Source organism: Hemiscyllium ocellatum, chromosome 16 (genome assembly GCF_020745735.1).
Source record: "Hemiscyllium ocellatum isolate sHemOce1 chromosome 16, sHemOce1.pat.X.cur, whole genome shotgun sequence".
Classification (NCBI taxonomy): Eukaryota; Metazoa; Chordata; class Chondrichthyes; order Orectolobiformes; family Hemiscylliidae; genus Hemiscyllium; species Hemiscyllium ocellatum.
Genome location: NC_083416.1, coordinates 49,192,042 through 49,206,306, shown reverse-complemented (window position 1 = coordinate 49,206,306; position 14,265 = coordinate 49,192,042). Strand labels below are relative to the sequence as shown.

Genomic DNA, 14,265 nt, shown 5'->3' with positions numbered 1-14,265 from the left:
AAGTGTGTTTCGAGTGATGTCTTTCTGTGCCTGCGAATGTGTCAGTTATTTTGAAAATAAATTTTGCTGCTGACATTTGCTTGTTGTCTTATATCAATTTAAGTATTATGCTGATTAATAAATTGATGATTTCATGGTGTATTGTGGCTTTAATTTTAATAAAGGTTGGTAGTTATTGAGGATATTGATGAATTCTTCTAATTTTGCTTCTGCATAAATCTGAATAATCCATGTCAACCAAAGTATGAATGCAGAGCGTATTCTTACTATGCAGCTGTATCACCTATTGATAAAGTTGTAGAAGATCATGGGGCTCCCCTCTCATTAAAGAGAGACAATTGGTGGTGGTTTCACCCAAGGACCATTGCGCCTCATCATGAGAGAGGTTGAGAAGAAGTTCTTCATGATTACCTCAGCTGGGGTGCAGGGATTGAATCCATGCTGTTGGCATCACTGCATTGTAAACTGGCCATTTGGCCAACTGAACTTACTGACCCCCAATTACCTGATATATGTTACTGAGAATGAAAATGAGGCCCTATAAGACCAAAAAATAGCTTGGGAGGATATCTCAAGATCCTTGAAGAACATTAGTTTGTGGACTCATTCAGTTTACTAAACAAGTTTTCTCATTAAATTGCTTGAAGTTTGTGAATTATGAACAGGGTTACACACAATGTGCAGAATTAGACAGATGTTACTTAAGGGCAAAAGCAGTGAAGAAATGCAGAAAAGAAGTGATGCTTTGGCAATGCCAGTGTTGGGGTGTACACAGTTAAAAATCACACAACACCAGGTTATAGTCCAACAGGTTTAATTGGAAGCACACTAGCTTTCGGAGCGACGCTCCTTCATCAGGTGATTGTGGAGGGCTCGATCGTAACACAGAATTTATTGCAAAAATTTGCAGTGTGATGTAACTGAAATTATGCATTGAAAAATTGATTGTCTGTTAAGCCTTTTATCTGTTAGAAGACAGTGATAGTTTCACTTTCATGTGTAAATTACAAAACCCTTCATTTTAAAGGTGCATTCTCGGGTTAGCTGCTAACAATGGTGATAACTAGACAATACGTTGAAGGTGTTAGCCCCCTGTGTTCTCTGTCTATGATCTGATGTTTAGATTGATTCTAATCTAATTAGTGAGATAACAGTGTTTTACATAAATTCCTGCAGTTTTTGAGCTCAGAGTTCTACATGAATATATGCAGTTTTTGAGCAAAGTGCAATGTAACTCTGCAATATAAATTCACCCCACAAAATATATGTGTGCATGTGGGTCTTTGTCTGTCTGTGTGTGTGTGCCTGTCTGGGGTGGGGGTTGTGAGTGTGTGTGTAGTGGGTGCAGAGTGTCTTATGTCTGCAAGGGGGTGCATGTGTGAGGTGGGAGTGTGTGTGGGTGTCTGTATGTACCTGTGTCCGTGTGTTTGTGAGATGTGTGTGTGTGTGTGTGTGTGTGTGTGTGTGTGTGTGTGTGTGTGTGTGTGTGTGTGAGACACACAGATATTCCTTCACGGACACGGACACAGACACACGTACACACAGATGCGCACACAGGCTCACACATGCACCCCCTCGCAGACGTAAGACACTCTGCACCCACTACTCGCACACTCTCTCACGCACTCTTTCTCATGCACTCTTTCTCACGCACTCGCAACCCCCACCCCAGACAGGCGCACATACACAGACAGACAAAGACCCACATGCACACATACATTTTGTGGGTTGAATTTATATTGCAGAGTTACATTGCACTTTGCTCAAAAACTGCATATATTCATGTAGAACTCTGAGCTCAAAAACTGCAGAAATTTATGTAAAACACTGTTATCTCACTTATTAGATTAGAATCAATCTAAACATCAGATCATAGACAGAGAACACAGGGGGCTAACACCTTCAACGTATTGTCTAGCTATCACCATTGTTAGCAGCTAATCCGAGAATGCAACTTTAAAATGAAGGGTTTTGTGATTTACACATGAAAGAAGTGAAACTGTCACTGTATTCTAACAGATGAAAGGCTGAACAGACAATCAATTTTTCAATGCATAATTTCAGTTACATCACACTGCAAATTTTTGCTATAAATTCTGTCTTGTGATCGAGCCCTCCATAATCACCTGATGAAGGAGCGTAGCTCCGAAAGCTAGTGTGCTTCCAATTAAACCTGTTGGACTATAACCTGGTGTTGTGTGATTTTTAACAGGAAAGAAGTGATATAACACAAGAAGTGAGCAATTGTTTGTGCTGATGAGCACCGTGAAATTGCATCTGTACCATAACTTGTTCCCCACCAAATTTATTTTGATTTAAATGCTCCTAATTTTTTATGTATCAACTTGAAAATTATACAGAAAATCAAATGCCTGTGTATTTTGCATTTATGAAAGTCTTAATACATTTTTCATTTAAATCAACAAAATAATCTGATGAGGGTATTTTCAGTCTGTAATGAAATTTATACAATAGAGCACTTAATATTTGACATGTTTATCTTTTTATTCCAGTTCTGCCTCCAGTTTTGGTTCCAAGACACAGTGAATTCAACCCACAGCATAGCCTTCTGGTCCAGTTCAGGAATTTGAGTCATAATGAACCGCATATGCCGCACAATGCCACATTTCCAGATTCCTTCCAACAACCAAATAGTAATCCATTTCCTATTTCACCGAATAGCCCGTACCCTCCATCTCCTGCAAGCAGCACCTACCCTAGTTCACCAGCCAGTTCTGGACCAAGCAGTCCTTTCCAGCTGCCAGGTAAGGACCTTTTTAATTTCTGTTTTAGAAATGTTAATATCAGAAAAATCCTTGATGTTAATGTGAAGCATTGTTTGTTTCTTCACAGTAAAACTTATTTCAAATTAGACGCATTTTAATGTACAATCAAAGTTGCACATTTGTTTATTGAAAGGATCAAAAGTAAACGGAGTTATAGGTACTATGTTAACTTATATCGGGTTATTTTAAATTTTTTAAGCCATATCAAATAAGCTTTTCATAAACGGAGCGGTGCATAGCATTTCTGTTGAGTTGCAAATGCTTTTGTATAAGGTAGGAACTATTTTGAGGGATGTTTCTCATCTTCAGGCATCATAGGAATTAATAGCTTAGTTTGGTTTTCGGGAAAGTGCATTTTTGCATCACCTGAAGGAATTTAGGATGCTTTTTGTGTTTAATGATACTATACAAATGCAAGTTTTAGCATGCTTGTAAATTGATGTAATGTCTGTGAGAGGTTGTGATGCATCCTGTAAAGCTCCAACTTGCAACAACATTAATTTTTCTCAACTAAGAGCATATGTTCTGCATTCCCAATGACCTGTTTTTAAAGTGTTCAATCAAAGCAATCTTTTTAATACAATTTTGCCAGTTTGCAAATTAGCTTTGCTGATCTGTTAGTTTTCTTTCTTAGACTGCATTTTGATTTTTTTTTGTTGGCTCACTTCCTGGTTTTTTTTATTTCAGGTTTCCATGCTTTGGTTTAAAACATCACTGTTCTTACCAGATAATATTTTTTAAGAGTACAATTTAATTACTTTCTATGTTGTGGTACAGTACCAAAAAATCTTGCAGAACAATTTTGTAGGTGCTGCAACAATTTAACTATTGATTGGTGAAGAGAATTGGATGAATTGCAAAATGCCCTGTTTACTGCAGAATGCCCAGCTTTTGACTTTTGCAAATTACCAAGGTATTTAATGTGGTTGCGTCACTGTGTGTCGTCAGTATTGCCCCCAAGTATTGTTGATGGGGACTTGAGGTTGTAATGGCATTGAATATTGGATAATTGGTTAGCTTTCTCCAGCTGAAGGCCATAATTTCTTCATGGATGTCAGTCCAAGCTTAGTGTTGTCCGGGTATCAACTGGGCATGTAACTGCTTCATTTTCTGGGCAATTATGAATGAAGCTGAATACTCAGCACTCGATCAGCCTGTTTGTGTTCATGTTTGAGAAAAAAACATTTTACCGAACAGCTGAACATTTGAGTCAGGAATGTTGCCCTAAGGAACAAGTACAGTAAGCACCTGGGAGATATTTCATCAGCTGTCACAATTATCTTGGTTTGTGCTAGGTATGACTGCAGCCAGTGGAGAGGCTTTCCCTGATTGCACCAACACTAATTTTACTCTGGTTCCTAGTACCATACTGTTGAATGCCACCTTTAAATTAGGGACAGTTACTTGCACTTTGCTTCTGGAAATCTGTTTTCTCGTCTGTTTTAAGTACCCTACGTAACACTAGTCCATGACTATCCGATGATAGAAAGTAGGCTGTTAGGATGATAATTGATCAAGTTGAAATTATTCCATTTGTAAAAAGAATGTGTCTGAGCAAGTTCACAAGCAATCCAGTCGATGCTAGTGCCTTTGCTATATTGTGGATGACAGCCTAGTGGTTTTATCACTAGAATATTAATTCAGAGACCAGGCAATGGTCTGGAGATCTGGTTTTGAATCCCACGATGCAGATAGTATAATTTGAACTTGATAATCTGGAAATAAGTGTTCAATAATGACCATGTAACTATTGTCGATTGTCAAGAAAACAAATCTGGTTCACTATATCCTTGAGGGAAGGAATATGCCATTCCTATCCAGTTTGCCCTACATATGACCCTAGACCTACAGCAACATGATTAACTCTTAAATTCCCTCTGGACAATTCAGGATGACCAGCCAGTGGTGCCCCCGTTCCATAAAGGTGGGTAAGCAGAGTTATCTGCTGAGCACTTCTGGCAAGATGTTTTTTCTTTGATATTGCTTTGTGCATTCAAAATCCCATGGATTGCAGAACCACTTAAAAGAAGCTTAACTAAGGTATGCAAACGATGTGTAATGTTTGGAGAATTAAGAAAATTTATGTGAGATTTGTATTCTATTAAAAATCAGGCAACTTTAAGTCTGCATTGCCCTCCTCCATTTTAATGGTGTATAACCACAATGATCAAGTTTAGTTTGTGATTTGGGCCATATCTTGTGCTAGTAATGCACAAAAAAATGTATATGTTTTTCAACAAGACTACATTTTACAATTCTTTCTTTCCTTCACCAAATAATGTTTGTCAGCAAGACTGTCTTTAGTTTTGAACTGTCAATCACCAATCCAACACATACAGCAATGCAGAGTATTCAAAGATGAAAGTATTTGCATGAACAGCCGCATACAAGTAAACACGAGAGAATTTCCCCATCGATTGTGAAATAGTGAAACTGAAAGAAGTTGGGAATGATCACTTCTCTATATTTTGGAGCTCTCTTCCAATCACTGCAGTCCTTCGTTCCTCGAGTATTAAAGATCCTATATTGACTGATTATCGGGTGGAATAATTGATCTTGGAATTTTGCAGTATCTCTAAATGCTAGTATTTGGATTGTTTGGAATAGATTATTTGCAGACCGCAATTGAAATTACTTTCTTGTTCACCAGTATGCAGATAGATGCAAATAATGCTAGTGTAAAGAGTTCCAAGGTTGAATCTGGAGTCTTTAATCATTCAGATTTGAAATCCCTAATAGTTTTCTATTAATGTTTCCTGACTTGCTTTTAAATAACACCTTTTAACATAATAAAACTGTCTGAAGTGCTCCAAAAGTGCATTTGAGAAGATGATGGCTGTGTGATGGAATCTTTGATAGATTTTGAAGAGTGACTCAGAGGAGATATATCACGTAAGGAGACTATGAAATAGGGACAAAATTCCAAAGCATAAATCCTAGACTACTGTTAGCACAGCTACCATTGATGGAATAATGCTAAAAAGGAGATGTAGATAGTGCAGAATGGTATGTTATCTCCTGGATTCAGGATCAAGGATGCCATTAAGTGGCTGCAGAACATTGTTTTGGGTGTTGACATTCACATTGGTACCAATAATATAGGTAGAAAAAGTGATATGGTCCTGAAAACAGAGTTTAGGAAGTTAGAGATTAAGAAGCAAGACTTTGAAGTCAAATTTCAGGATAATTCCCAGTAGTACCTGATAGTAGAAATAGAAATAGGACGTCTAAGCAAAGAAAGACATTGCTGGAAATTTGTTTAGAAAATAAGGCTTTACATTTCTGAGGTTTTAGGACTGATTCTCAACAAACAGGATCTGTATAGGAGAGTGGGTTATGCCTAACAGACATGGGAATCTAATATTATGGAGGGCAGGCAGGGAAGTAGAGTTGAGACCATAATCAAATTCAGATCTTAACAAATTGAGGAGTGGGCTGAAAGGCCTACTCCTGGTCCTATAACCTTGCTGAAGGGCTTATGCCCGAAACGTCGAATCTCCTGTTCCTTGGATGCCGCCTGACCTGCTGCGCTTTTCCAGCAACACATTTTCAGCTCTGATCTCCAGCATCTGCAGACCTCACTTTCTCCTCTAACTAAGCATACATTAATATGTAACTGCATCTTTTGATATGCCTTTCTATTTGGAAATCTATTTTTGAGAAAGTTAATGATGTCTACATGTATGTTCATTAGAATGTTGTGGTGAAAATGAAAAACTTGCAATTGTTCACCTGTTAAACGTGACTTTTTACAATTTGTTTTGGTTGGAGGGAATTGCATCTTTATTTAACATTAAAAATCTCACAACACCAGGTTATAGCCCAACAGGTTTATTTGGAAGTACTAGCTTTCAGGGTGCTACTCCTTCAGTTGTCTGTGGAGCAGGATCAGAAGACACAGAATTTGTAGCACAGATCCCTGATGAAGGAGCAGCGGTCCGAAAGCTAGTACAGGTACACAATCCTTTTTCTGAAATCTTTGGGTCCAGTTGTTTTTCGGATTTTGGAATAAATGACATTTTCACAGTGAAATAAAAAAAAATTATCGAACAGCAGACTGTATAATAGTACGAGCACTGAGACACAATTGATGCCTGTCAGCACTGGGCCACACTGCCACATCACATCTGAGAAACGTGGTTCGAGTGGGTGTGGAGTTGGTCATCTGTTTGCATGCAAAAATGACACTCCTCACTCCACCAAACAATTTTGGAGCTTTTCGGATTTCAGAATTTTGGATAAAGAATTGTGTACCCGTACTCTCAAATAAACCTGTTGGACTATAACCTGGCATTGTGATTTTTAACTCTGTCCACCCCAGTCCAGCTTTGGCACCTCCACATCATACCTATTTAGCAGCATTGCTGTCAATCAACTTGGTGCATCATTAGAAATGTGCTTATCAGTGTGCACAGCCTGTATTCCAGGGAGAGCAGCAAAATCTGATGTAATTGTTTAATTGGAGCAACTTCTGAAGATGTGCCTGTTGTAATATGCTTTAACAGTTAAATGTTTGTTTAGGACCTTTGGACTCCAGTATTGGTGCTGCTTGCAAAGTATGAATTTTTTTAAAAATTGCTTAGTAATTTTTGTTACATGTTTGAGTAGCTGTACTGTGGCCCTAACCATTTGTGACATAACTGCTTTAATTCATAGTTGAGAGTGTGGTGCTGGAAAAGCACAGCCGGTCAGACTGCACTTGAGGAGAAGGAGAATCGAGGTTTCGGGCATGAGCCCTTCATCAAGAATGAGGCTTGTGGGCTAAGGAGGGTGGGGCTTAGGGGTAAGTTAGCTGAGAGTGCAATACGTGGATGAAGGTGAGGGGTGATGGTGATAGGTCGGAGAGGAGGGTGGAGCGGATAGGTGGGCAAGGAAGATGGACAAGTGAAGAGGGTGATACCAATTGGATGGTTGAATCTGGGATAAGATGGAAGGAGAGGAAATAAGGAAACTGGTGAAATCTACATTGATCCCATGTGGTTGGAGGGTCCTAAAGCGGAAGATTAGGCGTTCTTCCTCCAGGCTGCAGGTGCTAAGGGTTTGGCAATGGAGGAAGCCCATGACCTGCATGTCCTTGGGGGAGTGGGAGGGGGAGTTAAAGTGTTCGGCCGCGGGGCGGTTGGGGTTGCTTCGTGCATGAGTCCTGGAGATATTCTCTAAAGCACTTAGCAGCCGTCCTGTCTTTACTCTCCAATCCTCACTTTCTCCTGCTTTAATTCATACTCTAGCACTCAAAAGTGAAATTCATAAAATGAATAGGAATAATTCCATGACTCCTCTGTCTCTCATTTGTGGCCATAATAATATCACCTGGAGTGTCATAATATGTGTGACTTGATATATTAGTATGTTTTATGAGCTTTGGTGATGTTGACTTGGTGGTTCGTGAGCTTATTTTGACCCTCAGTATGCTGCTAAGTTGTGAATGCTCTCTTCCCTCCAGCTGATACACCTCCACCTGCTTACATGCCACCAGAAGAGCAGATGAATCAAGACAGTACACAACCTATGGATACTGGAAATGTCATGATGACCTCCAGCATACCCAATCTGCCCATTATATCCACTCGAGGTAAGGTAGAAGCAATTAATGCTTCTAAACTATCGTCTATATCAAAACTCTCTTGGGTAGTGCACTGGAAATTAAACCTGACTGTTCCTGAAATTATTGTAAATGTGAAAATTCGATTAACTCGCTCAATTGCTCAATATGATCTGTCCAATTCATATTGCAAAACATGCACACTAAGTTTTTATCATTTAACAAGAAACTCATTATCTGTAAAAAAAAATCAAACCACTTTACCTGGCAAAAAAGTAACATGACTTGCTGACTTTAATTCTACAACCTAAACTATATACCCCTTTTAAAAATTATAGTACACATAAAAACAGACACTAAGAGTTAAAACAAGACATCAGTTGTGACACCAGCCCAAATTGAGTGTCTTGTTTTCCTTCAGTTCCCTTCCAATTTCCCTTTGACTCGTTAAGGGCACGAGGTTGTGGGCACACATTCTTAATCCTAGATTCACTGGTGATTCAGCCTTTCAGTGTTTCAGAAGATGTTCTTTCGCCGGTTTTTCTTTTAAGGTAATTTGCAGAGAGACAGAGCTGCTCAGAATTTTCTTTTATTTTTCCATGCAGAAGTGGGAAAGAAAGCTTTAGGTACTTCTGCTTTCATGGGTTGGATGTTTTTGCTGTATTGTCTCAACACACATCTGTGGTTACTCATACTGGGATCAGTCAAGAATTTGTTATTTTACATATTTATGAATGCTCAGCATAATATATCCTAGTTGAAAAATGAATTAAAGGTCTGTCACTGGGCAAATATCCAGAGACTAGGTATCTAGCATTATATCCCATTGCTTCAACAAGGCAACTTTGAAGATAGAATGCCCAATGCGATTCTGGTAATATTTTTTGGAATTGCAACAGTTTAAAGCTGTATCTTTCTTTTATTCCACAATCCAGAAATTAAAAATGGCGAACTGTGACCCCTAGTTCTAGACTCTCCAGTATTTACCCTGTCAAAGCCCTTTAAAAATATTAAAATGTTATATGCTCAATTATTTCCCTTATTCATTCATCAATATATTTGATGAATAACTGGGGTCCTAGCATTGACCCACTGGTCACTGCTAATCGTTAAAATACCTGTTATTCCTCATCTTTCTTTTTCTGTCCATTGCAATACATTACTCCAATCCCATGCACTTTATCTACTAAATGAAACTTTATCAAAAGCTTTCTGAAAGTCCAAATAAACCACATCCACTGACTTCCCCCTCATTAATTCTACAAGTTCTATCCTCTAAGAATTTGACTGGATTTGCCAAGCATGCTTCCCTTTCATAAATCCGTGCCAACTCTTACCTAATTCTGCTGCTGTTTTCTAACTGCTCTGTTAGATCTTTTATAATGAACTCTTAACATTTTCTCCACTACTGATGTCATGTTGACTGGACTGCAATTCCAGTTTTCTCTCTGCCTCCCTTTTTAAATAGAGGTATTACATTACCTTCCAATCTGTAGGAACTGTTCCAGAATCTATAAAATCTTGGAAAGTGATCACTATTGCATTCAGCAAGTCTGTGGCCACTTCCTTAAGTACTCTGGATTGTAGATTAACAGACTCTGGGAATTTATGACTTTCAGTTCCATCGATTTCCCTAATAATACTGATTTCCTTCAGGTCTTGTCTCTTATTAAAGCCTCTCACTAAATGCCCAACATTTCAATAATGTTAATATTGCATTTGCCTGTAAAACTCTGACCTGACTTTAATTGCTGCAATATTGGTGACTGTACCTTCAGCTGCGAGGCAGGGAATTCCTCTCTAAACATGTTCAAAATTGTGTACTTTTGTCGCAAGTCAGAAGATTGGATGAATTCTAGAAACCAAGAAAGAATGGCTAGATAAGACAGAGAAATTAGACAATGAGAGAAAGCTAGCTATAAATATCAGGGCTCTTATTGACTAATTTATGAATTTATAAGAAGGAAAAGATTAGATGAAGAGAGCATTCTTCCGTTAGCAGGTGAGTTTGAGGAGCTGTTGATGCAAAACAAAAATGACTGAAGCCTTGAACAGTGATTTTTGTATCACTCTTCACTGTGGAAGATGCGCACACAGTCCCAAAAATGTTTGAAAATCAAGAAGGATTGATAAGCTACTTAATCAAGATTGTGAAGGAAAAAGTATGAGAAAAACTATTGAAGTAAGAGGCTGATAAATCCCCTGGATATTATGGTATGCTTGGATGTTAATTGAAATGGCTGCAGTGATGGTGAATATTTTGTTGTTGTCTTTCAAAATTTCCTATTATTAAAAGATCCCAGTTGATTTTGGATGTGATGCCCCATCGAGTGCATTGCTTGGTCCTGATGGGAGTAAAATTTCTTGTGTTGTTGAAACTGCACTCATCCAAGCTAGTTGGAAGTATTCCATCACATTCCTGTTTTGTGCCTTATAGAAGTGGGTAGTCTTTGCAGAGTCAAGAGATTAGTTATCTGCTGCTCAGTTCCCATGGCCCTTGAAGCCATGGCTTTTATATGGCTAGTCCAGTCTGGTTTAATTTTTATTGAACTGAATGCGACTTCATTTGTACGTTGCTGATTTCACTGATAGCTATTCTTCAGATTAAGATTGCTGTTGTGCCTTTTTGACTTCAAGAAAAGGCTGAAATGATCCTGTTAAATTGTGTATGAAAATCATGTCCACAATCAACTAACAATTAAATAATATTGTTGTCGAATGAATATTTTCAATACATTCCATTGTCTATTGATTCTTCACCTTCAACTTATGCGTATAAGCTATAACCTTTAGCGATTCTCCATAAACCAGAGGTATTCCCACAGACCGACTCTAATTTTGAATAATTTTGTAGCTAATAGAATTAGAAGTTCATGGCAGATTTGCCTCAATTCCAATGTTGACAGTTGCTATTGATGCAAAAGAAAGCAGCAGAAATTTGGGCCACCTCATATGTGTCATTACTTTCTCGCTTTGACTGTCTTTTGTCAAGCATACTCATTTCCAAAGTTTTCGGTGCATCTGACATGAGAAATTGAATATTTTGGAAAGAAATTAAGATGCTGTCTTTCAGTTCTAAACCTTTAAATGTCATGTGCGTTTTCAAGTTCACATGAAAACAACCTGTCTTTGAATGACTATTCTGTAATGTTCAGCAGTCCCAAAGGAACACCCCAACAATATTAGAACAGTTTGTTGAAGAAGCAGGTTGATATTCTCACTTTCTAACTTGAGTTTTGTGGGTTTTTTTTTGTAACTTCTATGCTGTTGTTTTGCTATACTTAATAGTTGTAAACACTTGAATGAAACCTTCATCCGCAAAACAAAAACAAAGTGATAGATGGAGTGTTACTTTATTTCTTGGAGCAGATGTTGGATAGATGCAACCAGTATATTTGGTAAAGACGATAGGCAGGATCTGTACAATGTATAAAGATAATTAACAAAGTAGTTAGAGGTTTGCATTCTTTTGTAGACTATAAGTGATGAATTTGAGAATTTTGAGCAACAGCAGTTGTTCAACTTTTAGCTGTTAAATGCAGTCTTTTTTACTTTTCTGAAAATAAATGTTTTAAAAATATACACCAGAAACTGCTTTAGAACTATGATGTATCTTTTATTTTTAGTTATGAAAATCTTAAGTTTAAAATTCTGTTTTTCTATGTATAGGTAGTTCAAATGCAAGCTGGCATGGCAATACTTTTAGAGAAACATGAAAGAAGATAATACCTTGTGATACAAAATATAGTAAATTAATCTGCTGTAACATGCTTTGTTTCAGATGTTCAACCTGTTGCTTATGAAGAGCCTAAGCACTGGTGTTCCATTGTGTATTATGAGCTAAACAATAGAGTTGGAGAAGCTTTCCATGCCTCCTCCACCAGTGTTTTAGTGGATGGCTTCACCGATCCATCTAACAACAAAAATCGTTTCTGCCTTGGTCTTCTTTCCAATGTAAATCGCAACTCTACTATTGAGAACACTAGGCGGCACATTGGTAAAGGTACGTTTAATTTGTAAATAAACTACCTATGTCAAAATATTACTGGAATAATTTATTATCATTAAGCAGAGTTACTTCTTTTTGTTGAATTAGATTTAAAAGCACATTTAAAAGGCATCTGGATGGGCGTATAAAAAGGAAGAGTTTGGAGAGATACAGGCTGGCAGATGGGGTGGGACTAGATTGGGTTAGGATATCTGGTCGGCATGGACAAGTTGGACTGAAGTGTCTGTTTTCGTGCTGTACATCTCTATGACTCTGTTACATATCCTTTGTTTACGTGAGTATATCAAGTCAACCAGTGATTTTATAAGACCATAAGATATAGAGTCGTAGAGCCATAGAGATATACAGCACAGAAACCGACCCATCAGTCTAATTCGTCCATGTCATCCAGATATTCTAACTTAATCTGGTCCCATTTGTCAGCACCCGGTCCATATCCTAGTAAACTTTTCCTATTCATATACCCATTTTAAATGTTGTAACTGTACTAGCCTCCACCACTTCCTCTGGCAGCACATTCCATACATGTTTCACCTTCTGCGTGAAAAAGTTGCCCCTTTGGTCTCTCTTATATCTTTTCCCTCTCGCTCTAAACCTATGTCCTCTTGTTCTGGACTCTCCCACCCCAGGGCAAAGATCTTGTCTATTTATTCTATCCATGCCCCTCATGATTTTATAAACCGCTGTAAGGTCACCCCTCAGCCTCCGATGTTCCAGGCAAAACAGTCCCAGCCTATGCAGCATCACCTTATACCTCAAATCCTCCAACCCTGGCAACATCCCTGTAAAATGTTTATAAACCCTTTCATATTTCACATCTTTCCGATAGGAAGGAGCCCAGAATTGCATGCAGTATTCCAAAAGTTGCCTAACCAATGTCCTGTACAGCTGCAACATGACCTCCCAACTCCAATACTCAGTGCTCTGACCAATAAAGGAAAGTGTAACAAGCGCCTTTTTCACTATCCCATCTACCTGCGACTCTACTTTCAAGGAGCTCTGAATCTGCACTCCCAGGTCTCATTGCTCAGCAACACTCCCTAGGACCTTACCATTAAGTGTAAACGTCCTGCTAAGATTTGCTTTTCCAAAATGCAGCCCCTCTCATTTATCTAAATTAAACCCCATCTGCCACTACTCAGTCCATTTACCCAACTGACCTAGATCCCATTGTGGTCTGAGGTCAACTCCTTCACTGTCCACTACACCTCCAATTTTGGTGTCATCTACAAACTTAGTAACTACACATCCTGAGTTCACATCCAAACCATTTGTATAAATGATGAAAAGTAGCGAATTCAACACAAATCTTTGTGGCACACCACTGGTCACAGGACTCCAGTCTGAAAAACAACCCTCCATCCTCTGTCTTCTACCTTCGAGCTGGTTCTGCATCCTAATGGCTAGTTCTCCCTGTATTCCATGATTTCTAACTTTGCTAACCAGTCTCCCATGAGGAACCTTGTCGAATGCCTTCCTGAAGTCAAGTCTACCGCTCTGCCCTCATCAATCCTCTCTGATTTCTTAAAAAAACTCAATCAAGTTCGTGAGACATGATTTCCCATGCACAAAGCCATGCCGACTGGTCCTAATCAATCCTTGCCTTTCCAAATACTTAAATTCTGTCCCTCAGGATTCCCTCCAAGAACTTGCCCACCACCGATGTCAGGCTGTACAGTTCCCTGGCTTTTCCTTTCCACCTTTCTTGAATGTGGCACCACGCTAGCCAACTTCCAGTCTTCTGGCACCTCACCTGTGATCGTCGATGATGCAAATATCTCAACAAGGGGCCCAACAATCTCTTGCCTAGCTTCCCACAGAATTCTAGGGTACACCTGATCAGATCCTGGGGATTTATCCACTTTTATGCGTTTCAAGGCATCCAGCACCACCTCTGTAATATAGGCATTTTTCAAGATGTCACCATC

The 14,265-nt window shown here is 38.7% G+C and overlaps 1 protein-coding gene across 1 annotated transcript in view; it reads left to right on the top strand.

The window, feature by feature from the left end:
- smad5 (SMAD family member 5) overlaps positions 1-14,265 on the top strand; it is a 64,549-nt gene that overhangs the window by 44,731 nt on the left and 5,553 nt on the right. Inside the window, exons 3-5 of the mRNA XM_060837229.1 lie at positions 2,514-2,765; positions 8,230-8,358; positions 12,110-12,331. Coding sequence (XP_060693212.1) covers positions 2,514-2,765; positions 8,230-8,358; positions 12,110-12,331 — 603 coding nt within the window. The remainder of the gene's footprint in view (positions 1-2,513; positions 2,766-8,229; positions 8,359-12,109; positions 12,332-14,265) is intronic.